The following is a 27990-nucleotide window of genomic DNA, read 5'->3' as shown; positions in this document are numbered from 1 at the left end:
CTGAGATCCAAGACGCAACCTGAATTTTTTTTTTTTAAAAAAAAAAACTATATCTCAAAGTTCAAAATGAACTTAATTTCACTTTAGGAAAATTATCGTAGTTTGAGTTGAAACAGGGCAGGAAATAATAACAACATTAAAAGAAATGGCACCAAGTGGTGCTAGCATAGGCTGTTCTCCCAAAGGGGGAATAACCCACTTCCTTGATGGTATATGCACCTTTTAAAGTTTTGTTTGTATAACACTTTTAAAAAATACACACCAAAAAGACCACCCTCCTGAGATTTTAATTACTCCGTTTGGGACTTAACAGCCGCTGGTGCTCTCCAGGGTGCTGATTCCTTTGTCAACATGAAGAAGAGACCCAGACTTCATTCACAGAGGGTAGAACCCAAGGACATCTAATGCAGGAGGATTATCTAAAGGGAAATTATGAAAGCTTGCACCTCTTTGTTTCAAAATAAGCTGAAAGTAATGTGGCGTGAGCCCCAGAAGTCTCTCCTCCTTCGCTTACCTGTATGTTTCCTACCCATCCACACTGGACATTCCTGAAGGATCACAAAGCTTGGAGGATGTTGGGAATACCTTGGCACGGAGTGCTAAGAGCAGAAGTTGAAGGTACAGCCATGGGCTTGTGTTGAATAATCACAGGAGGGATCCTGCTAGTGATGTCTATGAATGTGTGGACTCTTCTTTCCTTCCATCCATGCATTTTGTTCTTCTAGTTATGCCTTTTCCTCCATTGGAATTGCAATAGGAAATATTAGAATTTGGATTTCTGGCAATTAAAGTCATGACTGCTGCCACTGCTGCTCCTGTTGTCATTGTTGTTGTTACTGGAATTTTAAAGTAACCTTTTCACTTGGCAACACCCAAAGACAAGGCTTAGAACCATACAATTAATTAAAATAATGAGGGTGATAATTGAGCAGTCCTATGCATATTTACTCAGATATGGGATCGGCTGAACACAACATGACTTTTTCCCTGATAGAGAAATGAGAATTAGGCCATAGCTAGACCTAAGGTTTATCCCTGGATCGTCCAGGGGTCAACCCTGTTCATCTAGGTGACACACAGGGGATCCAGTGCTCAGGCAGGGGCGAACCCTGGATGATCCCAGGATAAACCTTAGGTCTAGCTGTGGCCTTTGTCACAAGATCAGGCAAGATCCTAGCTTTAATTCCAAATCATGTTCCTACTCTTAAACACTATAAAGATGGGTTTGGAACGCTTGGTGACATTTCGAAATCCATAGGTGAATATGATAATACATTCCAGTTCTCAGGGAGTGTGGCTTCTGTGCCCTGCAGAGTTTTTGTCCAACTCCTTATGCCAAGCAGATACAAAATAAAATAATTGGTGCAAATCAGCAAAAGATCTAAATTTATTTATTTATTTATTTATTTAAATGACATTGATCTGTCTAACTTCTCCAATGTTGTTGTTGTTGTTGTCGATGATGATGATGTCGATGTTGCTCTTGTTTTTGACTTGGTGCGTATTGGTGCGTACTAACATGGGAAGGTGCCTGAAATAGCGTCCAGATTAAAAATTGCCAACAAAGATATAGGTCCAAGAACCAAATTCTTTTCACAGCTCCAGGAGGGACAAACCATATGGTTGACAAGAATATCATGTGATGGAGGAATGTTAATAATAACCCTTTTATTTTCTCTCCAACTAGAACCAGCCTTCACTATGAATGGAACCACCATTTCGGAGTTCATTCTGTTGGGCTTCTCCTTCCCCCACACTTCCCAGGTCTTCCTTTTCACCCTGGTCATGAGCTGCTACATCATCATCTTTCTGGGCAACTTCTTGATCATGGCAACTGTGATGTCTGAGCCCCAACTCCAACACTGCCCCATGTATTTCTTTCTTGCCAACCTGAGCCTGACTGACGTGGCCATGGGTTCAGTCATAGCCCCAAAGTTTGCACTGGATCTGTTGAACTCTGGCCATACGATTTCCTATGGAGGGTGCATGGCCCAGCTCTTTTTCCTACATGTCTTTGGGGGTGCAGAGATGCTCCTTCTCACCCTCATGGCCTATGATCGCTACTTGGCCATCTGCCACCCATTAAGGTACACAGTCATCATGGACCAGCAGTGTTGCCTCAGGCTTCTTATGGGCTGCTGGATAGGGGGCCTCATTCATTCTACTATCCAGATGATTACAGTAGCTCATCTACCCTTCTGTGGGCCCAATGTCCTAGACAACTTCTACTGTGATGTCCCACAGGTGATCAAGCTGGCCTGCACAGACACCTATACCTTTGACATTCTCATGATACTCAACAGTAGCCTGTTAACTCTACCATGTTTTCTGATCTTGCTGCTTTCTTACATCATAATCCTGGTCACCATCTGTGGTCATTTTGGGAAGGGTGATGGCAGAAAGATTCTATCCACCTGTTCCTCCCATTTGACGGTGGTCAGCCTCTTCTATGTGCCCTGCATCATAGTTTATGTGAATCCCAACACTCAAATGAACAAATTGGCTTCCTTGTTCTATGTGGTGGCCACCCCTGCCCTCAATCCCTTTATCTACACATTGAGGAACCAAGAAGTAAAGGCATCCATGAAGAAGTTGAAGCACAAGTGTAAATCTCTTTTGATGCTTCAGCAGTACAGGTGTGAAAGAAACTGTTGTGTGTAAGAGACTTGAGGGTTCATTATGACAAATGATTTCAAATCGTAATTGTTGAACCTCTACAAATGTAGCAACATTCACTTGAATTCCCACTTCATGGCCTTGATACTTATGGAACAGGACTTCTCTGTCCTCTCCACCCACCCAATCCCATTTCTCGTGCATTAGACTCCCTCCAGCAGGAAAACATTCCTGGATACAATCCTTCATATTTTGTTTTTCCAGAATTGGAGAATTCCCACAATGCCTAATACTTCACAGGATGAAATTTGATGCTGTGAGATATGGTGAATGACTACCCTTAACTTAGAATGGAGGGGGGGGGTTGATATAATTCTAGAAAGCCCAATTTGTGAGTTTTCTAGAATTATATCCTGGGGAAATAGTACCGGGCTAAATACATTTTTTTAATCTGATTCACCAAGTCATTTCTTGTATCTTCCCCCTTATAATTAATTAAGGCACTTCACAGCTCTAACCTAAGCACACGTAGAAGTTATATAAGATGGTAGGTTGGCTTTGGAGTGATTTTGTGGGGGGGTTGTTTTATGGTTTGGATCAAGCTGGCATTGACACAGAAGCCCCGTTTTACGTCAGATTTTTTAAGAACGTTGCATGAATGAAACAAGTAGAATCTGTATTTAACATTTAGTAATGATTGATCTTGATGGTTCCCCCGCCCTTGCTATTTTTGTAAACGTTTGAAAGGAATAAATATATTAAAAAGGGTCTTTTATAGGTTTAATGCAAAACATTTTAGTGATGTTTTTCCCCCTTCCCCATCCAGATGTAACAAGCTGATGAGAACATCACCCTTATGGTCACTCAACTGACACTTGTATCGTGGAAATGGAAAGGTCTCAAGAACACCAATGAAGTCTGCAAATTTTGTGTAACATTAATGGACAGCACATCCGTGCTGCTATGCTACAAGATACAATGCTCTTATCTTTCGGGGATAGAACGAGTGTCTAATAAGACAGCAGTCAGGTGAAGCCTGTTGTGCTGGGAATTCAAGCAAAGCCAGAAAGAAAATGATCTCAAATCTCAGACTAGACATGTTCAATTTTAAAGCAATTAGCGAAGGAGGGCACATGATATTACTGACTACTAGGAAGGAACCGTTTCCATCTGTATTAGTTTGAGTCTGAAGCTCACATCCAGATGATCCTAACTTTTTCCACTCAAAAATAAAAATAAATATTTTTTTAAAAAAAATAATAAATAAATACAAAAATAAAAAATAACTAATGGTTTATTATTTAAATAATGATAGTGTACTTTGCTTAAGTTCTGGATCTCTTCTTAGTTGCAAATGGAATGATGGCTTCATGTTCCTTACTGAGCAGTGCTTCTCAGGCCGTTGCTAGATGAGGGTTTAGCCCGGTGCAAGGCCCGGGCTCCGTGCTGTGTGTGCAGACGACGCGCAGGGGATCCCGGGGTCAGGCCGGGCTAAACCCTCCCTTGACCTGGGATAACCGGAACTGCTTATGGCCCAGTTTTTCTGCAGCCCCGGGCTGAGCCTGGGGCTGCAGAAGGTCTAGTTAGTTCCGTGGCTTTTCCTGGCTGCTCACTTACTCGCGAGTAGCCGGAAGAAGCCGCGCACTGGGCACAGCATGGAGCGCTGTGCCCATTGGGCTGGAGAGGGGGGAGATCACGGACGGGGGCGGAGGGGGCATCGGACATGGCGAGTGGGCGAGCGAGCGGGGGGGGTGGACAGGTAAGTGGGGGTGGACATGGCAAGCGGGGGATGGACATGGCGAGCGGGGGTGGACATGGTGACCGGGGGAGGTTGACAGGCGAGCGAGGGGGTAGACGGGCGAGCAGGGGGGGGGTGACATGGCAAGCGGGGGGTGGATGGGCGAGCGGGGGTGGACATGGCAAGCGGGGGTGGACATGGTGAGCGGGGGTGGATGGGCAAGTGAGTGGGCAGGCAAGCGAGCAAGGGGGCGAGTGGGGGGGGCGAGCGAGTGGGCAGGCGAACGAGCGAGGGGGCGAGTGGAGGGGTGAGCGAGGGGGCGAGCGGGGGGGCATCATACATTGTGGGGGGGAAATCGGGGCAGAGGGGAGTGGGGAACCCTTTTTTTAAAAAACAAGGACTTACCTTTTCACTGGTGCACTCCTGCGCACATGGCCCTTTAAGGTTTTTTTGAAATGCAGGACGCAACTGGGCTTTCCTTTCCCCATCGCGTCTTACGTGTAGAAAAGGGCGACGGCCTGTGCTAGCTGTAGCGTGGCCTCGCTCCTTCTCCTCTCCGCATTAACTGGTAGGTCTAGCAAGGCCCTCAGATGTGGTTTGGGATAAGATTGAGCTTTCTGCCTGTTCTGTGTCTTTGGATGCCTCTTTTTGCAACCTGAAAATATGGACAAAATATGGGGCACTGAGGTGTTCCTGATCCTTTAGCCACCTACTCACAATCCCTCGTCACCTTCAGATGATGTACCAGACAAGTATGAATAAAATGGGGTTGGGTCTTATGGACAGCTGATATAAAGATACAATTATATTTACTGGAAAAGGTAGAATCTTGAGTAGATTACAGACAAGAGTATTCCTCCTTGCCCCTTTCGGCTGGAAAATCGATGTGTAGCATGAAAGGACTGAGCAGCCATATGGGCCCATAATTACCATATTTGATTCTTCATAGAAACAATTTTGTACTGCCCTCCTCAATCTGGCACTTTCTGATTCTGTTGGACTATGCCAACCATCATCCTCACCTAGCCTGGTCATGGGGATGATGGGAGTTGTAGTCCTACAAGAACAGAAAGCACCAGGTTGAGGAAGGCTAAGCTCTCCCACACTAGAGGCATTCAAGAGGCCTGGACAGCCATCTGTCACGTACGCTTTAAGGTGGATTCCTGCATTCAGCAGGAGGCTGGACACAATGGTCTTATAGGCCCCTTCCAACTCTACTATTCTGTGATTCTATGACTCATGGATGGGAGTCCATCTAGTGAAGTGGACCACAAAAGTCTTTGAGGTGCCACAAGTCTCGTTTTGGTTATGCTGAAAAAGACTGTCATGGCTACATCTCCAGTAGCTTTGAAGGGGCCTATCCTAACGAACTCTGACTGACCGCACACACACACACATCTGTCAGTCCTCCTTTCCTTTCACCAGGAAGTTGCAGTAATGGCTCCTCCTCCTATTATCCTTCCCCTCCTCTTCCCTCTCACCTGCTGGCAAAAGGCAGAACTGCAGCAGCTGGCTAAGCAAAGCTGTAACGCTGTGACACTTCCCCCCCGCCTGAACTTTTGAGTAACAGAGACCTAAATCAGTCAGACATTGCTTTTCAGTGGTGGTGGAGCAGCGGGGGGGGGGCACATCCATTGAGGAAACCAGAGTGGCAAAGGGGTGGTCTTTCCACTGCTCCTATGTTCTCACTGGCCATGTCCCCACAAAACATGTACGCACTTATCTGTGGTCCTTCAGATGTTTTACAAACTAAAACTTCCATTACCCCTGACAATTAGATGTGCTCATTGGGGCTAATGGGTATTGGCATCCAGCAACATCTGAAGGCTATGGGTTCCCTACCTCTGTTCTAAACACTATGCTACATTGGTTCACTGTTTTATTAAAAGAAGCAATTGTGTGTGTTTATGTGTGTGTGTGTAATAACAACTTCTGGGAATGGCAGTTTGGTTTGTCCCAAACCTTGAGAATTTTTACAACTTAAGTTTGACAGTGAGTCTTAAATTCAACTCACCTTGAATTTTGAGGGGTGTGTGTGTTTCAAATCTGAAATTTGGTTCATCCCAATCCTTGAGAATATTTCCAATCTCAAGTTTAGTTTGTCCCGAACTTGGAGTATTTTCTTTATTAAAAAAAAATTTAAAAAAATGAAAATTTGTACAGTTTGGAATACATTTCTCCTACTATGTATTTTTGTATGCAATTTTATCTAATAAAGGTGTGGGGGGGAGGGTTTGCAAGCAACTTACCTAAATATTTGTAATGATGTTTCTCCTAACATACACATTTTTTTCATGTGCACTTTCCCCAATTATCTACATTTTTGTACACATTTTTATTGGAGTTTCAGTTTGCATATTGGTCAAATATGTGAAATTCAGTAAGTTCACATTAAAATGTGAATCAAATGAATTTCTTCCCCATCCTTAGGAATAATAATAAACACAGCATTCCTAGGAAGAACTACTCATACTTTTTCTCCCTTCACAGAAGAATGGGAGAAAATGCACTTATTCTTCAACCGTCCCATAGCCTCCTTCATTTCCCGATTCCTCAGAGTATATACAAGAGGATTGAGAGCAGGGGTGAGTACTGTGTAGAATATGGAAGCTATTTTGTCCATACTGGAGATGGAAATGGGTAGAAGATACACAAAGAGGCAGGGCACAAAAATGAAGCTGACCACTGTCAAGTGAGAGCTACAAGTGGACAGAGCCTTCCTTCCACTCTCCCTAAAGTGGCCTTGAAGTGTGACCAGGATAACACCATAGGAGACTAGCAAGACGAGGAAGCAAACCAGAGACAGCAAGCCACTGTTGGCCACCATGAGCATCTCAGTGATGTAGATATCCTTGCAAGCCAACTTGATCACCTGTGGGACGTCACAGTAGAAACTGTCCAGCTCATTTGGCCCACAAAATGGGAGTTGAAGGACCAGGATCATCTGGGTGGCAGAGTGGATGAAGCCTCCAACCCAACAGAATGTGAGGAGCCTGATGCAACGTTGCCGGTTCATTGTGATGGTGTATGTCAGTGGGTGACAGATGGCCACATAGCGATCATAGGCCATGAGAGTGAGGACAAAAAACTCCGAACCCCCAAGGAAGTGAAGGAAGAAGATCTGCGCCATACAGCCACCAAACGATATGGTCCTGCCACAGGTCACCAAGTCCGCCACCATCTTGGGGACAGCCACAGAACCCAAGGCAGTATCGATGATGGATAAGTTCACCAGGAAAAAGTACATGGGAGACTGGAGGAGGCAGGCCTCTGCATGCACAGTCACCACAATGAGAAGGTTTCCCAATAAGATTACAGTGTAGCAGGCCAAGAACAGGACAAACAGAAGGAGCTGGACAGGGCGGGAGTGAGAAAGACCCAGGAAGATGAACTCTGTGACACTGGAGATATTCATGAAGGTGGCTGGAGGACCTTGGGACAAGAGACAATGGGGCATTAAGGTTAGCATCTTACAATAGTTCGATAATAACACAGGGCAGCCAGCAATCTGTCTGGAAACAAAGCCCTATGAGGAGAGACTGAAAGTTCTGGGCATGTTTAGCCCAGAGAAGAGAAGACTGAGGGGAGACATGATAGCACTCTTCAAATACTTGAATGGTTGTCACACAGAGGAGGGCTAGGATCCTTCTCGATCCTCCCAGAGTGCAGGACACAGAATAAGGGCTCAAGTTACAGGAAGCCAGATTCTGGCTGGACATCAGGAAAAACTTCCTAACTGTTAGAGCAGTACAACGATGGAACCAATGACCCAGGGGGGTTGTGGGCTCTGTCACACTAGAGGCATTCAAGATGCAGCTGGACAGCCATCTGTCAGGGATGCTTTAAGGTGGATTCATGCACTGAGCAGGAGTTGAACTCGATGGCCTTATAGGCCCCTTCCAACTCTACTATTCTATGATTCTATGACCTCCAGGAGGTGTTCCAGCAGGCTGTACAGAGGGAGATGATAGGAAAAGCAGGGCCATTCAACGAGATTTATGGAAAGGCTGCTTCATTTTTTCCCTTTCCCCGGCCCATCCCTTTGCCCTTATGTTTCTTTTCTTTTCTTTTTCTAGATTGTAAGCCAACAGGCAGGCACTTCCATGTTTAACTAATTTATTTGATCACATTATACAAACAGAAGCCATATCAAAAGGAATGTTTGTTGTGATGTTTGTTTAAGCTATTTGGAATAGAATCCAGCATACTCACTCAACTACACTATGGATTCTCAACTACACAAGATATGGCTTGGATTAGGGAACACAATATTTTACTACTTAAATCAGGGGGAGTCATTAAAAAAAAAGCAATGGAAATATCTTCCATAGTACTTCATAAACTAGCTGCAGGGTGGGGCGGTGGAGAGCAAATATCCAGACTTCTGTAAGGTCTACAAACACTTTTGTGTTCTACAAAATGGACCACTTATGTGTCTGTAGTAAGGAAGGAAGGAAGGAAAGGAAAGGAACCTCTTGTGCAAGCACTGAGTCATTACTGACTCTTGGAGGGACGCCAGCTTTTCGCTGACGTTTTCTTGGCAGGTCTTATAGCGGGGTGGTTTGCTGTTGCCTTCCCCGGCCGTTATTACCTTTCCCCTAGCTAACTGGGTACTTATTTTACCGACCTCGGCAGGATGGAAGGCTGAGTGAACCCGAGCCGGCTGCCTGAAACCAGCTTCCGCTGGGATCGAACTCAGGCCGTGGGGAGAGTTTCAGCTGCAGAAACTGCTGCTTTACCGCTCTGCGCCACAAGATCGCTAAGAACTTAAAAGATTTGAGGTTCACGTCCATGAAACCTGCATATGGTAATTCATATCTATATATCCAAATTTTGAAATAATTACTAGGGTTATTTAAATTTTACAGGAAGCAAAGCCATCCAATAAATTTCTCATCTTAATTAAATTGAAACCTCAACCAGATCATTCCAAACCAATGGAGAAGGGGGGAGTGTTTTTATATGCTTAAATGCCATGCAGGGTAAAATTTGGGAACTGCCTAGTTTGCAGCATGTGAGAAGGGAAGGGGGAAAGGGATTCTGGGAAACAGATTCAGGGCTGGGGGCCCCATGGGTCCAGACTTAGTAATGCCCCATACGTAGGATGACCAAGGTTTATGAACAATAACTGAAATAAACTGGGACTTTACATTTACAGCATAACTAATCAGTATTAAGACCCTGAGTGTTTGTGCTCTAGCTTACTAATTTAAGGAGTGATACGCTGCATCTGACCAAGGTCCATGCAGGCCAGAATTCTTTGTAAAAATCCCAGAAGTCAGTGGTCTACCAGAAACTAGACAGGAACTCTATTGGTAGGTTGCAATCTGCCATCTCCTCATTCCTTCCTTAATATTCTTCAAGGAGAGAATGACAGCAACTCTTTTAAAACACTTCATCCTATATATACCCACCTACTTAAGAGTAAGTTTCTTTGAATTCATGGGACTCAATTCTGCGTAGATGTGTATATGATTGTATATGCTGCCTATTCACTATCAGGCCAGGTTTAAGGTTCTAATACTACTATACAAAGCCCTAAACAACTTGGGACCAAGATCATCTTTGTAAACTGCCCAGAGAGCTTTGGCTATGGAGTGGTATATAAATGTAATAAAATAAATAAATAAATAAATAAATAAATAAATAAATACCTGAGAGAGTACCTTCTCCCTTACTAACCTGCCTGGTCACTGAGGTCACCTGAGGGCATGTTCCACATGGACCTATAGTCTGATTGGAGTCCACCAGGAGAAGAGCCAGGAGAAGAGCCTTCAGTGTGGTTGCCCACTTCCTATGGAATTCCCTTCCCTTGGAGGTCAGAAAAGTGCCAACATTGGGTAGCTTTCAGTGCCTCCACAAAGTCTCCTTGAGTGACTGGCTGGAGTTTCATCAGAACTCAGGTTTGATCAGAACTCTGTTCTTTTAAAATTAGTAATTTTTAATATGGTATTTTTATTGTTTTGGTCTATACGCTGACATAGTGCTACCAGTGAGAAGGCATTGTGCAGAAATTCCATGTTTTCTTTAAAAAGGAAATATGTTCTGCAGTAAGAAAAAAGACAGAAGAAGTCAGGTCGTTACACATGGAAGATCCTGGTGTCTTTGAAGACCTTAGTAAAATTCCATGAATCAGGCAGGGGAACGGCACAAAGCTTCAATGGGAAGCATTCCATGCCTCCGATCACTAGAAATCCTGCCCACCTTCCCCACCATCATGCTCACTCTCAATCCCCTTTCAGCCTTAGGCACTAGAATCTTGCTGGCTTGCTTTTAAGTGTAATCCAGAATCCCCACAGTGCTGATTTTTTTTTAATCATTCCATCCATTTCCTATGTTCAGGCAGCTCCATTCCCTCGGTGGCCAAAATTGCACTACCAACACGTGAGAAGGAGGTCTCAGCAGGCTTTGGGGGGACCCCAAGGTTTGCAGAAGTATGAAAACCTCTTTAGGGGGCTAGAAATTAGAGGTGACCCCACACACAAGCAGCCCAAGCAGGACTGAGCATGCTCAGTGACCACAGAATTCTGACTGAATGGTGGAAGGGAAACAATGTGTGTGGTGCGGGTGGTGGAATAGATTGAATCCTGAACTTCAGAGTTCCACCTTGCAACAGTTTGTTGCAGATCCCACTGGTTTCCACTAATAAGAGTGACCATTACATACAACTACCTCCAACCTTTCTACAATAAACAGTCGAAATGGTCAAAGAAGACATCAACACCACAGATCAGGGAAATGTGAAAGAGATCAGTTTTGACAGCCAGCCATGGGAATTCCTATAGATACAGGAATGAATGAGCAACAAAGCATCAAACTGATGGCACATCTACACCAAGCAGGATATTCCACTATGAAAGCGGTATATAAAACACAGGAGCCACACTACTGCTTTATAGCAGTATTGAAGTGCACTGACAACTGTTGGGGCCCATTGACACATACCCTATACCGCTTTCATACCGCTATATCCTGCTTGGTGTGGCTCCTGCCTTTTATATTCCGCTTTCATAGTGCAATATCCTGCTTGGTGTAGATGAGGCCACTGTTAATCACAGCAAGGTTGCTGTGTTGCTGGTTTGCACAGTATGTTGGGGGATGGCCGGGAAGTCTGGTGCAAGTCACAATCTCATGGCTGAGCCTAACTCACAGGGTGGTTGTGAGGATGCATGAGTATGCAAAGCATTTTGTACTCTGGAAGGTCCACAAGAAATTAATAAGGATGATCATCCTTGCCCTGTAATGGTCAGAAATCAACATATCCAACTGAGTTTCAATCAAGTGTTTATTTGATTAAAATAGCATTGACAGCTCTCTTTTGTCAAGATGGTCCTAGATAAATGAGATAGATAGATAGATAGATGATAGATAGATAGATAGATAGATAGATAGATAGATAGATAGATAGATAGATCAGTATTCTGTTGCCCCCGCAATGAACCTCATCACCAGCTGCCTAAGAACCTCCTCTACCCAACAATCTCTTAAGATGCCCCCCCCCCAGTTCACAGATACCTTGTTGTTAGCTGGCATTGATCTGTCTTAGCATATCCTCCAGGGTTGGTGGTCACCTGAGATTGTACTGCAAGGATGAAGAAAGATACAGAGGAAAGCGTTAAGTGCAACAGGAAAGAAGAAAGAAAAAGAAGAAGAAACACGACTAAAAATCTCAGACCTGACTGTAACAAGAATATCCCACCCTCACAAAGGCAAACAACTACCCCGAACAGCACCAGCTCAGAAATGCAGAACTAGCCCCCCCGAAGTCCTGATTCCCAGCCTTTGTTTGCACACTCATGAATGTAAGAAAATACGGATCACCTTATTGGAACAGACCAGATGTTCATCTAGCTGAGAGTTAGGGGTCAGCAGTGGCAATTCATACCAGTAGCTCAAAGTGTTCCTCATCCAGGAATAGGGGTAAACCCCACAGTCTGCTGTTTGGAGGAGTGAGAAATTCAGTAGCAACCATTACCCTCCTCTGCTTCCAGAAGTGGGAAATTCAGCAGGCTCTTGAATGGCTCCTGCTCTTTCTCCCTGTGATGAACCAAGGAACACATCTGGAGTATTTCAGTGGCCTGTGATTCTGCCTTCAGGGGAAAGGGGCCACAGAGACAGAACCCAGGTCCCCAATCAGATGCCTTTGCCAAACGAGATAATTGCTGAATCTTAGAGACAGGGCTTCTAGGAACCAGGACATTTGATTACCCTTTGTCTCACGCCCTACACAGAAAATGTGTGAAAGTGGTCAGAATCCAGAGAGGCTACCCAATGGGATCACTCCAATGGTACAAGCACAAAGTCACAGCACTGGTGTGACTTTGTGTAATCATAATGTAATCATAATGACAAATATCCATATAGCTCCATCACACTAAGTTTTCTTGGGTTTTGGTTAAGGATACTTTAGAGTCCCATCCCATCTCTGGGCCAATACCAATGATTTTTCCCCTTATTCTTGTTAAAAAGGATGTAAAACTGTTTAAAACGGGATGGATCAGAAGTCACATCCCTGTTACTAAGGCAGTTGGGCCAACACCCCTTGCATCAATTCAGTTCTTCATAGTTGACTAGTTGGTGTGGATTGGGACATGCATTTTATTGTATATTCAATTGCACATTCTATTGAAAGCAATATGGTGTGGGTGGATAATAACTGGATGTGAATTCCTAATGAGAAATGTACAGATATAGCTCTTAGGGATGTCGGAGGACTCTATTTGGAGATAGTGCTCAGTGAGTTTTCACCAGCTTACCCACCCGGACTCTGACTTGTTCATCCCTGAGCTTGCCTGACTTGTCATCTGCCAAATCAGGCAAGCTTATGGTTTTCCGTTGCTTTTTTTCCTATGAGCAAATCATGATTTGCACAAAATGCATATATAAGTATTTTTGTGGAAATTGTGATTTGTGCAAATTGTAGCCATAAATAGTGCAATTTGCACACAATTGTAGGCATGGATAGTCTAATCAGATGATTCACACCTGTCATTTTGTGCAAATTGTGATTTCCTTAAGGAGTTATACCCACGATTTTGTGCAAATTGAGGCTCATGCATATAAAAAAATGTTCACCAAATAGAGGGTTCTAAGGAGTTCCATCAAGCCAAAAAGTGAACAGGATTTCCCTAGTAGCTCTATACGGAAGACATTCATGATTCCTTGGTGCTCATTTCTCCGAAATCTGATTACCTAAAGAATGTTCTGGGGAAGGATCAACACTGTATCTCAAAGTTACAGGGCAATAAGAGAATGATGCTTAACTTAATTGCCTTGAACTGCATCTTGAACAGTTAAAAAAAAAATCATTACACATGTCAACAATTTAAATCTGAAGGCTTGCCATTAACATAGATTAATGTTTTATTTCAATCTTCAATCTAACTTTGAATGCTGTTCTTATTGTATTGTATAGGGAGTTGTTTGTCTGTTTGTTTTTTTGCTGTGTCTCATAGTTTTATGTGATGCATTGGTGTTTTTATTGTACATTGCCCTGATCAGCTGATAGTTGGAGTTTGCAATTTATAAATGGAATGAATGAATACGTAAATTATACTTACATTTTTTTATTTACAGAAAATTTCCATTTGAGTTCTATTGTTAGCTGCTGAAATTTAAAGTTACTTTTTTTGGCTTATAATGAGGAATCCCATGGTTTTGATATTTTTTCATTAAAATAATTGTTTTAAAAATTAACATAATACTTTCAGGAGATGTACTTTATTGAAGCAATAATATTCAGAACTTATTTCTGAAAGCACCATTTCAGCTGGAATTGAATCCCAGTCATTAAGGGACTCATCTATTGGGTGGTAACTCAGATAAATTTGTGGAAGAATTCTCACCAGTATTTACTTTCACCTTAAATCCAATATCCACCATTTTGCTAATTAAAGATTGGTTCACATGTTGATGTCATCAGTTGGTTTCTCATCTTTATTGGATTATTCTAGACATCGTTATTTGTAGTTGGCTGTGTGAGGTAGTTACATTGAAAAACATTGCATTTGTGATAGAGTCATTAATTTGCAATAGGTATCTGATAAGAAAAGTGTTCTCCTGATCTGATTGGTGGAAGATTCAGGACAGCTATAAGGAAGTACTTCTTCATACAGCACATAGTTAAACTATGGAATTCCCTACCACAAGATGCAGTGATGGCCATCAATTTGGATGGCTTTAAAAGGGGGTTGGATGTATTCCTTGAGGAGAAGGCTATCAATGGCTTCTAGTCCTGGTAGCTATGTGCTACTTCCAGGATCAGAGGGAGTAAGCCTGTATATACCATGTCTTGGAGATCATGGTATTGATCTCCAGGACGGTATTGTCAGAAGGTATTGTTGCACCAGTGTCCTGCTTGTGGATTCTTGGTCCACAGCTGGTTGTCCACAGTGTGAACAGAGTGCTGGACTAGATGGATCCTTGGTCTCATCCAGCAGGGCTCTTCTTATGTTCTTATGTCTGCTCTTCTGAATTTAACAGCATCTCAAGATGCTGAAACCGAAGCTTGCCCCAGCATGAAATTAAGCATGATCACCACTAGGGTCTACACATCAACTGCTGGAGAAGCTCTCATGGGCTGCATTCCAGTGATGGGTGGGGCCAAGGGCAAAACTGTGGGGGCAAAATACAAGGGGTTTTTTTAAGCTTAAAGCCCTTACTGCCAATATTTAAGCCTTGGGAGATGCATTTCAACATCTTAGAAGGACAAACAACTTTACAAAAGTTGGGAAACCACCAAATAACTGGCTGTTGGAGAAAGTGGGTGTGGCCAGCAGAAGGGGGCATGGCCATCTGGCAAAACCCAAATGACTGGATTGGGACCCCAGGTGACCCAGATTTGGCCTGCGGACCAGAGGTTCAATCCTCCTGCTTTAGCATCATGGGGCTATGATTGGACTACCCATAAGGAGGTCCCAGTTCACAAAAGCAGTGTCTTCCCATGTTCCTGACCAGGCCACAAGTTGTCAACAGCCATACATGTTCTTGGAGGTGACTACATGACACCATCACCTGCTCTGAGAGAAACCTGGAAAGCAAGTCCATTTCTTAGATCCCTGTGGAAGAAAACAACTCAGATGTGTTCTGCTTTCACAGATGAATGTGTGAAAGGACACCTGTTCTTCAGCCTCCCCATTGCCTCACTCATGTCTCGGTTCCTCAGGGTATATATAATTGGGTTGAGGGAAGGCACGATTAATGTGTAGAACACAGAAGCCACCTTGTCCATGTGAGACCTAGAGAAAGGTACTAAATACACAAAGATGCAGGGCACAAAGCTGATGAAGACCACAATCAAATGGGAGCTACAGGTGGACAGAGCCTTCCCTCCGCTCTCTCTGAAGTGACCTCGAAGGTTGGCAACAATGACACTATAGGAGCCTAGCAAGGCAAGAAAGCAGACAAGGGAAAGCAGGCCACTATTGGCCACCACAAGTAGCTCTGTGACATAGGTATCAGCACAAGCCAGTTTGATCACCTGCGGGAGGTCACAATGAAAGTTGTCCAGTTTATTTGGACCACAGAATGGTAGCCGGAGAAGCAAAAGCATCTGGATGGTAGTGTGGAGGAGGCCTCCAGCCCAACAGGATGTCAGGAGCCTGATGCAATGCGGACGGTTCATGATGGCCATGTATGTCAGCGGGTGGCAGATGGCCATGTAGCGATCGTAGGCCATGAGGGTAACAAGGAGCATCTCAGAGCCCCCAATAAAGTGGATGAAGAAGATCTGAACCATGCAGCCCACGAAGGTAATGCTCCTGCTGCAGCGGATCAGGTCCGTCAACAGCTTGGGTGTAGCCACAGAGCCCAAGCTAATATCAAAGATGGACAGGTTGGCCAGGAAAAAGTACATGGGGGACTGGTGGAGGCGGGGCTCTCTATGCACAGTCACCACGATGAGGAGGTTGCCCAACAAGACTGTTGCATAAGCAGCCAAGACCAGGACAAAGAGAAGGAGCTGGATGGGACGGGAGCTGGAATGACCCAGGAAGATGAACTCTGTGACAGTGGAGACATTGATGGGAAGGGTCAGATCTGGTAGAAGAAAACAGCAGGACATTCATGAATTCTGAGCATGGGTACAACCCTTAAAAAATTGTTTAGAAAGTAATTGACATTCTAGTTCTTCCATTTTTAAAATGTGAAATGTACACCCCATCTGCACAATATATAAGCATCAGGAATATGGCACCACAAATACAAATCAGAAACCAGTGGGGAAACATTTCAAACTCCCAGGACATTCTGTCAATGATTTTCAAGGTGGACATTTCTGAACAAAGTAATTTCAGAGAGAAATGTCAACCTGACATTGCTGAAGTGTAATACTTCACAAGCTTCAACTCTATTTCCTGTGGTTTGAATGAGGACATAAGTATTGCTGTTGTTTTGTAAATCACACTACATGTCTCAATTGGCTCACTATTGTAATGATGTCTATGATCATCACCCAACAATATTTTGTGAATGGCAACTGTTAAGATAATCATCACTGTCTATACTTTTCGCATTTCATTTCCCTCTGACAGCAGTGTTTGCAGGTCCCCCCTCCCCTAGCACGCATGTATAAACCTGCCAATTTAAGGTGAATACATCATGCATCTGATGAAATGGACAGTCTCCATGGAAGGTTAAACCAGAATAAATACGTTAGTCTTTAAGGTGCCACAAGTCTCTTTGGGTTTGTTTGTCTTTTGTCAAAGGCTCAGAATACAATGCACCAACACCGCTGATGTCCAATGCATAGGAGAATTTTACTGAGGACATAGGTCTTGTTGTCCTCTGTTCTCCAACTGAACTGGAAATGACATGCACCTTTCAATTTTGTGGTTTCCTCAGCTCACCCTTAATCTCCAGCTACCATAGTTCTGTGTTTCTTCCTATAGTGTCAGCATAGTGCCTATGTTGTCTCACGACCGCCACACAATATTGTTGGATGATTGCAGACATGGGTGCATTGGGACAATACATCATATGATAATTTCTCCTTCTGTGCTAGGTCTACCTAAATTTGCAATTACGTTTCTCCAACTTTGCCATTATGGCCTTCATCAATTCCAATTCTTCTATCTTCTCCCCACATCCAACCCAGTGCCAATTATTTTTTGTGGACTGAGGCATCCATTCAACAGTATCATTAGGAAAGGGAATAGAAGAACAAAACATAGGGTTGCCATACATCCTGGAAAACCGGGAATGTCCTGATTTCCAGGAGATTCTGAAATGTCCTGACAGGCTGGGCAAGAATCACGGATTCCTGGTATAACTGGCCAGAGAAATTCTGACCTCCAAAATGGTGCCTTGAGCCTGCTCAGTGGAGCGGCGGCAGCAGAGAAAAAGATGCATCAATCCGGCGCCTTTTCCAGAGCATCACCGCTCCTCCACAGGCTCACCTGAGTCACTCACCGTGACTCACCTTATTGTGCCTGCAGATGCATAGAAGAGGAACAACAGTGAGGAAAGGTGCACATGCTCTCCTCAGGCAACCTATGGCCCGTGCAATGCAAAGGAGTTTGGTGAGCTTGGCTGGTTGTGGTCAGACCTTTAGGGTAAGCAGTGGGTGAAGCTGCTGGGTTATTTGTGGAAGAAGAAAGAGAGTTTTGTGGGGGGCAGGAGAGAGGGAGCGAGTGGGGGACGAAGGGGTGAAGGAGCGGAAAGGAGAGAGGGGAGAAAAGAAAGGAAAGTCACTCCCCAAAAAAAAATCACCCTTCAACAATCCACCTCTTTGGATTTGGGTTAAAAGCCTCAAATCTGTTACTTGGAAGTAAGTTGCAGTGTATTGAAGTTGTCTGGTTTTACAGTTGTTGATGTTTTAATTGAAAAATTGGGCTTTGCAAAAATTGGGCTTTCCCTAGACCTTTATATATATTGCTCAGTTTTTTTAAAAAAAAAATTCTAGCCCCCACCCCAAAAAAATTGTCCCAGTTTTGTGGATTCAGAATATGGCAACCCTAATAAAACATCTCTTGGAAATATTGCACAGGGAAATACTTTCAGATAGGAATATTGGAGAAATCCATTTGTGGGTTCAAGTTCAATGCATTTGCCAAGGTCTTCCCCTTCCCCCGACTTAATTCTGGCTGCTGCTGCAGTGCCCAACTCTCAGTGAGTCGGCCTAGTGTGCAGATTTTCCAGGCATCTTATGCATTTCCCCCCACAGGTTCCATAACTGGCTTGAATTTCTGAGCAACTTGGGCAGATTATGCCAAATTTGCACAAAGTCATCCATAATTTGTGCAAATTGCTCAGAAATTGCTGGGCAGGGGTGTGTGCAAAACAGTCCCCAGAGTCCAGGGGAAAGACTGAAGCTTGGCTCCCAAATGCAAATCGAGTTGTACACACCGATGAACTTTGTCAAGTCAAATAAAGAACTGTCTGTTTCTGACTAAAACCTGGAGTGGATTCTCATATACACAGACACCAGAATTGGAACCACCATCCTCCACTGAGACAATCTCTCAAAGTGCCTCACAAAGTGGCCAGATGCAATGAAAGACGAGACTCTCCACACATTTAATAGGTACACTTGGCTGTAAGGCATTTTTACTTTCACAAGTGTTTGGGGGAGAGGTGGTTTAAATTTTAATGTGGGTTTTTAATGGAAATTGTTTCATGTTTTATTGTAAAGTGACACGATGCCAGAAATGGCATGGTGGCACTATAAAAAAATGTTTTTAAGTAAATAAAATTAAATAAAATTGCCTGGCTCACCACATTTTGATGTAAGTGAAGGCCTTAGCTAGACCTAAGGTTTATCCCAGGGGTCATCCCTGCCTGCTCCCGGGATCCCCTGTGTGTCATTTACATGAACAGGGATGACCCCGGGATGATCCCGGGATAAACCTTAGGTTTAGCTAAGGCCTAAAATTACCTAATTGCAACACGGTTTAGTTCTATGTCAACAGAACTAAAACATGGTGCAGTTAAGTAATTTTATACTCCTTTATTTTCCTCCCCCACTGTAAGATGCCTTTTCCTAATAAAGACAATAAATAAACATCTAAATAAATAAATGAATAATACTGATAATTAGATAATTACATTTGCGAGGTGATGTTTGCCCTGTCCTGGACGGGGTTGCACTCCCCCTAAAGGATCGGGTCTGTAGTTTGGAGGTGCTCTTGGATCCAGAACTGTCACTTGAGGCACAGGTGAACTCAGTGGCAAAGAGTTCACCTGTGATATACCAGGTGATATACCAGGCTGATATACCAGCTGCGCCCTTATCTGGACAGAGATAGCCTAGCTACAGTTATCCATGCTCTGATAACCTCTCGTTTGGATTACTGCAATGCGTTATACGTGGGGCTGCCTTTGAAAACGGTCCGGAAACTTCAGCTGGTACAAAACAGGGCAGCCCATTTACTAACAGGGACTGGCCAGCGAGATCACATTACGCCAGTCCTTTTACAACTTCATTGGCTGCCAGTCCAGGTCCCGGCCCGATTCAAAGTGCTGGTATTGACATTTAAAGCCCTAAACGGTTTGGGGCCAGGTTATTTGAAGGAACGCCTCCTCCCATATGTACCTGCCCGGACCTTAAGATCATCCTCAGGGGTCCTTCTCCGTGAGCCCCTGCCAAAGGAAGTGAGGCAGGTGGCTACTAGGAGGAGGGCCTTCTCCGCTGTGGCACCCCGGTTGTGGAATGAGCTCCCCAGAGAGGTCCGCCTGGCGCCTACACTGTACTGCTTTCATCGCCAGCTGAAGATCTTTATATTCTCTTAGTATTTTAACACTTAATTTTAACTTAAATTTAAATTGTACTGTTTTAACTCTGTATTTTAATCTTATATCAATTTTGCTGCGTGGTTTTATCCTGCTTGTGCTTTTTATATTGTATTGTGTATTTGTACTTTTAACCTGTTGGTTGTCTTACTAAGGTTTTAATTTTTGTGAACCGCCCAGAGAGCTTCGGCTATTGGGCGGTATAAAAATGTAATAAATAAATAAATAAATAAATAAATAAATATTAGAATGTTAGCCTATGCAGCAGGGTCTTACTATTTTATTGTTTTACTATATACAGCACCATGTACACTGATGGTGCTATATAAATAATAATAATAATAATAATAATAATAATAATAATAACAACAACGTCTCAGACAATGTCCATATGCACCTTACACTATGGCCCATTATCACATTTAGAGTTTCAGAGATAGGAGACATGTTCAACTTCTACAGAACTCAATTATGAATCCAAGGATTTCCTCTCCACCAAATTCCTGATTTCACTCAATTCAATTTGCAGTACCTTCGTCGTGGGAGAGCATCAGCGTTTCTCAGGATTCCTGGGTTCTCTGCTAGGGTTGCTGACCTGTAGTAATAACACTGCAAGGGAGTGAGAAGAGATGGTGTATTGATGAAAGAGTAAAGCAGAACAGGGTAGAACATGGCCCATAAATTCTACTCTGGCTACAGCAGAGTTCCTACCCTCTTCCCAGAATACTACTTAGGTAAAGTAGTACTTTTACTACTTAGTAAAAAAGACTAACATCCAGTAGTGAAAGGGCTCATCTACACCAAGCAGGATATTCCACCATGAAAGCGGTATTTTAAAAAGGCACGAGCCATACTACTGCTTTATAGAGGTACTAACAAGCACTGACAACTGTTGAGGCCCACTGACACATCTACACCAATCAAGATATAACACTATGAAAGTGGCATGAAAGTGGCATATGGTCTGTGTCAATGGGCCCCAACAGTTGTCAGTGCACTTCAATACTGCTCTAAAGCAGTAGTGTGGCTCCTGCCTTTTATATACCACTTTCAGACCACTTTTACAGTGGAATATCCCGTTTGGTGTAGATGAGCCCAAAGACTCTTGTGGCAGCTTAAGGCAGGAATGGGGAGATTATAGATCTGGCTCTACTGTCTGATCTGAAGATCAGTGGTAGAGCACGTGCCTTTTATGCAGAAGGTCCCAGGTTCGTCCCCCAGCATCTCAAGGTATGGCAAGGGAAGAATCCTGCCTGAAATCCTGGAGAACCACTTCCAGTCAGTGTCAATCATCCCAGTGTGCAGGACATGGAATAATGGGCTCAAGTTACAGGAAGCCAGATTCTGGCTGGACATCAGGGGAAAAGTCCTGACTGTTAGAGAAGTACGACAATGGAACCAGTTACCTAAGGAGGCCATGGACTCTCCCACACTAGAGGCCTTCAAGATACAGCTGAACAGTTGTCATGGATGTTTTAAGATGAAATCCTGCATTGGGGTTGGACTCGATGGCCTTATAGGCCTCTTCCAACTCTGCTATTCTATGATTCTATGACAATACTGGCCTAGATGGACCAATGGTTTGACTCAGTATAAGGCAGCATCCGACGTTCTTGTCTCTGGGTTATCTGCAGCATAAAATGACAGAACCATTGAATTTCAAATCTGAAAGGTACCTCTCAGGTCCTCTAGTTGACCCAATGCTCAATGCTGGGTCTACAATGAAGCATTGTGCATCCAGCAAATAAGAATCCACCACCACTGTTCCACTGTCAAACTTACTGTTAGGACATTTCCCCTATTATTTAGCTGAAATCTGCTTCCCTGCAATTTCCACCCATTGGTTCTAGTCCTGCCCTTTCAAGCAGCAGAGAACAAGCCTGCCCCCACCTTCTGCATGGTTGCCCTTCATATATTTGAAGACAGCTATCATATCTCTCCTTCATCTCTTCTCTGGGTGAAATATACCCACCATTCCTCATAGGACCTAATTTCCAATATATCAACAAGCAGTTCTGACTCCCAATTGTTTAACATCAATGGCAACAACAAAAAGATTTCCCACGTACGCAATTTAGGCTGCTGAAACAAAGAAAGCTGCATGTGAAGGGAGGGTGATCCAGGAGTGAATTTCTATGTGAAAGGACGGTGAGATCATCGGTACTAAAAACAAATTCCTGGGCTATGTACATGCTCAGAGGCACTCTGATCCTTACGTCTAAGTGTATGTCTGTCCCCTACCCCCAGCCATGATCTTGTTCCATTTGGTAGACCTTGGGGTTCTAGTAAAATACAAAGTATTACCAACCTGCAATCTACTTCCGCCTGCCTTAAGGAACCAAGAGAGACAGTGTGGTGTAGTGGTTAAAGAGTCAGACTAGGACCAGGAAAACTCAGATTCCCATTTGGCCATGTCATTCTACTGGGTGACCATGGGCCAGTCTCTCTCTCTCTCCCTCTCTCTCTCTCTCTCTCTCAATCCTTCAGCCCAACCTACCTCACAGGGTCGTTACAAGGATAAAAGGGAGGCTGGACAGTATATATATTGGCCGGAGAAATAAACTGTCATAAATAAATGTCAGTTTCTAAGGTTTACACTTTTGAGGGACAGAGCCTACTTCATCAGATCTATCAGGAAATGGGGGATGAAAACTGAAAGCATTCATTGCAGCCTGTCCCTGCTCCCCTGCCCCACTCTAAGGGTGAAAATCCACTCCCTACCAGAATTTAGGAGGGCCAGCAAAAGTCTGAGCATCCACTGCTAAGCATGATTTATTCCTCCTTCAGAGGCAGGGACAGAACCCAGAAGCTCTTCTTCAGAGAGAACTGAATTCAGTTTCTTCCAAATCTTTACCTTTCTTCTGAGCTTGAAATTGTAGCAACTCCAGCAGCCATAGGAACAAGGATTTGGCCTACAGTGAGTCGAAACCCATGTGAGATCTTTCAGTAGCTCATGATGATATCTTAAGGGAATAGGAGGTCACAGAGGCATGTCCCCAGTCAAGATGAGATAATTGCTGGGACTCAGAGGTAGGTTTAAGAAATAGGACAACTGGGTACAAACAGAATTAATCCTTGGCTGCAATCTCATACAGGAGAAATGGGGAACACATGGCCCTCCATATGTTATCAGACTCCAACTCACATCATTCCTTACCATTGACCATGCTGGCTAGGGATATGAAGTGGCAGTTCAACAACATCTAGAGAGCCACACATTCCCCACCCCCATCACATACACTTACTTGAGAGTAAGTAACATCGACCTCAGTGGGACCTGCTTTAGAGTAAATATATTGTATATTGTATCTTTGGATTAACATGGGGGAAGAATCAGCAGGTTCTTGTAAATCTTCATTTGCTCACAAAAACAACACACACAAAACCCACAAAAACCCACAACCAAAGTTATTCTACAGCTGCAACAACAGATGGATAGGTAAGGCAGGCCTAGTCCAAGACATTTTGGAGGATAAAGCAAAGGACAAGATGGCACCCATCCACCTCCATTCTACCTACAGAAATGAACTGGACTGGCAGTTGAATCGTACTTCGACAGTTATGATGGGACAGCATTCCCTACTGGGTAGGTTAAATGGTTGCAGGGCTGCAATCTCACTCTAATGGGAGGGCCGGCCCTGAATTAAGGCAGTTGGCATTGTTTATATTCTGTCATTAAAATGCCAGAAAACAATATTTTAATCATAAATCAAAGACAATTGGCCTATTGATGTGACATTGGCCATGAGGAATCTACTTTGTGACATGTATAATCTGGCCAAAGGTCTGAAGAAGAATGAAGTTGTCACAACTGAGACGTTTGGCTTTCAGGCAAACGGATCCTATGTTTCCTTCCTACTCGCTCTAAACTAACCTTAAATGTCCCTTTGGGGCAATTTAGGATTATGTCAAAAATTTAAGGCTATGACAGGAAATAACCATTCTGTGAAATAAATGTTACAGATAGTTATCTAAATATGAATCAAAACCAGCTCTAGGTTTGTGGGGACATTCTGGTACCCTCTCTCCTCTGTTGGTGGGCCCTCTGAGGCTTACCTGATTGCCACCATGTTAATATTAATTTCCCACAATGCCCCAGAGTGGCACTACATCAAGGGCATTGTGGGAAATTAACATGGAATCCTGACTCAGCCACTTGGTGCAATTCAGAGTACCAAGTTTAAAAAAAAAAATTGGGGATAGGGCAGGTATCAGTGGTGGGCCTTGCCTTGGCTTTTGGGCCTCAGCAGCTGCCCAAGGATGCCAGATGTTGGTGCCAGCCCAGATGAACATATTGCTCTCTCTCTCATTGGTCTACTTGTTGTTTATCTCACTGATCTATCCCAGGTATGTGTGGCCTGGGGAGGGAGACTGTCTGGGTGGGTAAGGGTAGTGTGGTGTATGACTCTTTATGGCAATGTGTGGTACCACCTTGCCTAAAGGAGGCAGCAGGAAGCCTTTTGCTTAAAACAAAACAAAGTAAAACACACCTCTCCCTGAACTCAACTGTAATGAATAATTTCCAGCCAGTCTCTAATATTCCATTATTGGACAAGGGGCTGGAGCCTGTGGTCATTTCTCAGCTCTGGGTATTTCTGGATGATGTGGATTATCTAGATCCAGTTCAGCCTGGCTTCAAGCCATGGTTATGGGACAGAGACTGCTTGGTCTCCTTGGTGGATGATCTACACGGGTGAGTGGAGGAGTGTGTCCCTGTTGGCTATGGTGGAGCGCTCAGTGGCTTTCGATACCATTGACCATGATATCCTTCTGAGCTGTACGGCTGAGATGGGACTGGGAGGCACTGCTATTGGGGATGGGAAAGGTCCTTTGAGCCTGGCTCATCACTCGTTGAGCCATCCGCTCCTGCTCGCAGCTTCTCGGCAGCTCGACGAGTGTCCAATGAGGCCACAGGGGGCTGTCTGCCCTCTTTGCAAGCCACCAACATTTGTGGGCTCTCCTGGAAAGGGAATGTTGCGTAAAGGATCATTTCCTTATTGGAAGAGCCCAAGCTACCAGTGGTGGTCACTAGTGTCCCTACTGCTGGCCGCCAAATGCTTGTTCTTTCCTCCTAGCAAGGAGGAAAGGATAAGCATTTGGTGTGTGGGAGTAGCAACTCCTGCCCTTGCTAGCTCACAAGGCCTTGTTGTCACCTCCTTCCTTGTAAGGAAGGAGATGGCAGGGCTTGCTAGACACTTGAGATGAGGTCCAAGAAGAGTCAGAGCCATCATATAACAGGAATGTTGCAAGAAGGGTTAAATGGAACTTGGGGCTGTCATCTTTTAATGTGTAAATTTTATGGTCCATAGGAGGGGAGATAAGCGGCCCAGCTACATGTGGGAGTCAGCCAGAGCCAAGGACTGATTGTGGCATGTCCGCTCGGCCTTGAGAGAATTAACATCTCAAGGCAGAGGTGTGAATGGATCTTTGCATCAGAGCTGAAGGGAGGGGGGAAGGAGCATGAAAAAAGAGTATAAAGACTACTTGGTGGGGGAAACAATTGCGGTCGGCTGGACACCAAGGTTGGGTGACGTATGATTCGTAGTTTAAGTTTTCTTGCTTGCTCCTTCTGGGTTCTTACATTTATATGCATGTTTTTATAGTTTTAGTCTGCTAATCCCATGTATCCTACCCGTTTCCTGAAATAAAAGGTCTTAAACCTCAAATTGTGAGCCGTGAGTGTCTGTCCTGGGGATCCGTGCTAAATCCAGTCAAGAGGCCAGCTTTTGCTGGAGCGTGCTTCCTTTACAGCAACTCCTGCCCTTGCTAGCTCACAAGACCTTGTTGTCACCTCCTTCCTTGTAAGGAAGGAGATAGCAGGGCTTGCTAGACACTTGAGATGAGGTCCAAGAAGAGTAAGAGCCATCATATAACAGGAATGTTGCAAGCGCCTGCTAGGGTCTGGGACTCCCCTGCATCTGCTCCCTGCCCCTGCTCACCAAGCCATGGGGTGCTGAAGGACCTGACTTGAGAGCCATTCACCCTCAATGCAGCCCCACCCAGCTGTCAAGCAAGGAAGGAGACCACAGCACGGCAAGGCCTTGAGAGCTGACAAGAGCAGGAGTTGCTGCTGCCACGCACCAAAGACTTGTCCTTTCCTCCTTGCAAGGAAGGGGGAAAAACAAGCATTTGGTATGTGGCAACAGCAGCTTCTGCCTCCGCTAGCTGTCAAGGCCTCGTGGTCTCTCTTTCCTTGCAAGGAAGGACATCACAGGGCTTGCTTGACAGCTGGTTGGCGCTGCAATAACAGTGAATGGCTCCCAAATCAGGTCCATCAGGGCCCATGGCTTGGTGAGCGTGGGGAGGGGGCAGATGCAGGGGAGTCCCAGACCCTAGCGGGCGCTTCCCTCATTCCTACTATATGATGGCTCTGATTCTTCTTAGAGGGGTGAGCTCAGACGGCAGTGGGGAACTCCAGTTTGATGCCATGGCCTTTGGTCTTATCCATCTTATCCTCTATGCTATTTAGCATATAAATGAAACCGCTGAGAAAGATTTCCGGAGTTTGGGGTCATGAATTCCATAATTTAACTATGCACTGTGTGAAGAAGTCCTTCCTTTTATTTGTCCTGAATCTCCCACCAATCAGTTTCATGAGATGACCGCATTGGGTTGTAGCATTATGAGAGAGGGAGAAAAGTGTCTCCCTGTCCATATTCTCCACTCCATGCATCATTTTGTACACCTCTATCATGTCTCCCCTTAGCCTCTGTTTTTCCAAACTAAACAATCCCAGCTTTTGCAATTTTTCCTGATGGTTGTGTGCTGCTTCCAATATCCGAAGCAGTAAGCCTGTGTGCACCCATTGCTGGGAACATGGGTGTGAGGGTGCTGATGCACTATGTCCTGCTTTGTTGGTCCCTGGTCAACAGCTGGTTGGCCACTGTGTGAACAGAGTGCTGGACTAGATGGACCCTCGGTCTGATCCAGCACAGCACTTCTTATGTTCCTTCATAGGGGAGTTGTAATGTGTATTGTTGATAAGCATTCATCGTATTTCATAGGAGTGCTATTCCTAATTATCTGTATATGGTGATGTAAGTGATCAGTAACAGATGTACCGCACTGTGTCTGTGTTCTGAGACAATTAAGTGTAATAGAATGTATTCTTAGAACGGGAGGCTGCCACCAGTGAGTTGGCCAAGTGCTGGAAGCAGCACAAAGCTTAGCAGGGATACACTTCATCTGGTTGTTACTGGTATAAGTGGCAGATCTGGTTACATTGACAGAAATAAGAACAGTGGTATGACTACCTCTAGTGGTATGACTACTTAAGATGAGGTCATCCACAAAAGAGTTATAAAAGCAAGAGTTGGATCTGGTTGCCCAGAGAGATCCTTGGAGAACGCAATGCCTACTCAACATGCTTACCTAAGCTCTTCAAACCATGTTTGCCAGATTGGTAACTATCAACACAACTATAAGATCTTAATGACGACTGCTTTGTTGGTTAAGAGGAATAGAACTTTAATTATACTAAGGAATATGCTAGCTACAATTGCTATTATGCTTCTAATCACCCTAACAGCATTGTATGTAGTAATGTGTTTTGCTTCTTTCGTCATGGCATAGATTTATTCTTCTCTAATACTGTTAGAACAATAAATGTATATTTTGTGGTACCACTTTGTGTTACTTGGCTAGATGCCCAGAACACTCAGCTGAATTTGTAAATCTGGCACTGAGTAAGGTCTGTCCTTTGAAGCAGTTGTAGTCTCTCTTGATCTGGTGAATCTCTGATTCACCTGTTCAAGACTAAGGGCTCATCTACACCAAGCAGGATATTCCACTACGAAAGCGGTATGAAAGCAGTATATCAAAGGCAGGAGCCACACGACTGCTTTATAGCGGTATTGAAGTGCACTGACAACTGTTGGGGCCCATTGAGACATACTATATACCGCTTTCAT

The 27990-nt window shown here is 44.2% G+C and overlaps 3 protein-coding genes across 3 annotated transcripts; 1 reads left to right on the top strand and 2 right to left on the bottom strand.

Moving 5' to 3' along the window:
* The first annotated feature begins 1701 nt into the window (after window positions 1-1701).
* Window positions 1702-2661, top strand: LOC134405728 (olfactory receptor 4Q3-like). The gene has a single exon (XM_063136977.1). It carries the CDS (start codon window positions 1702-1704, stop codon window positions 2659-2661), a length of 960 nt encoding a protein of 319 aa, XP_062993047.1.
* Window positions 2662-6821: 4160 nt separating this feature from the next.
* On the bottom strand, window positions 6822-7769 carry LOC134405727 (olfactory receptor 4Q3-like). Its single transcript, XM_063136976.1, has one exon. It carries the CDS (start codon window positions 7767-7769, stop codon window positions 6822-6824), a length of 948 nt encoding a protein of 315 aa, XP_062993046.1.
* A 7659-nt stretch (window positions 7770-15428) lies between these two features.
* Window positions 15429-24925, bottom strand: LOC134405726 (olfactory receptor 4Q3-like). The gene is made up of 2 exons (XM_063136975.1): window positions 24832-24925; window positions 15429-16390 (listed from the first exon to the last, which is right to left on the bottom strand). The coding sequence occupies exons 1-2, from the start codon at window positions 24923-24925 to the stop codon at window positions 15429-15431; spliced, it is 1056 nt and encodes a 351-aa protein (XP_062993045.1).
* Between the last annotated feature and the right edge of the window lie 3065 nt (window positions 24926-27990).

This window comes from Elgaria multicarinata, chromosome 11, assembly GCF_023053635.1.
Source record: "Elgaria multicarinata webbii isolate HBS135686 ecotype San Diego chromosome 11, rElgMul1.1.pri, whole genome shotgun sequence".
Classification (NCBI taxonomy): Eukaryota; Metazoa; Chordata; class Lepidosauria; order Squamata; family Anguidae; genus Elgaria; species Elgaria multicarinata.
Note: the sequence above shows the minus strand (reverse complement) of the source record. Positions and strands in the feature narration are given on the sequence as shown.

Coding starts and splice junctions, on each gene's coding strand:
- LOC134405728 (XM_063136977.1), top strand. CDS start 1,702: ATGAATGGAACCACCATTTCGGAGTTCATTCTGTTGGGCTTCTCCTTC.
- LOC134405727 (XM_063136976.1), bottom strand. CDS start 7,769: ATGAATATCTCCAGTGTCACAGAGTTCATCTTCCTGGGTCTTTCTCAC.
- LOC134405726 (XM_063136975.1), bottom strand. CDS start 24,925: ATGAGCCAGGCTCAAAGGACCTTTCCCATCCCCAATAGCAGTGCCTCC. Junction 16,391..24,831: donor GAAGGATATCATGGTCAATG/GTATCGAAAGCC, acceptor TTCTTCTACCAG/ATCTGACCCTTCCCATCAAT.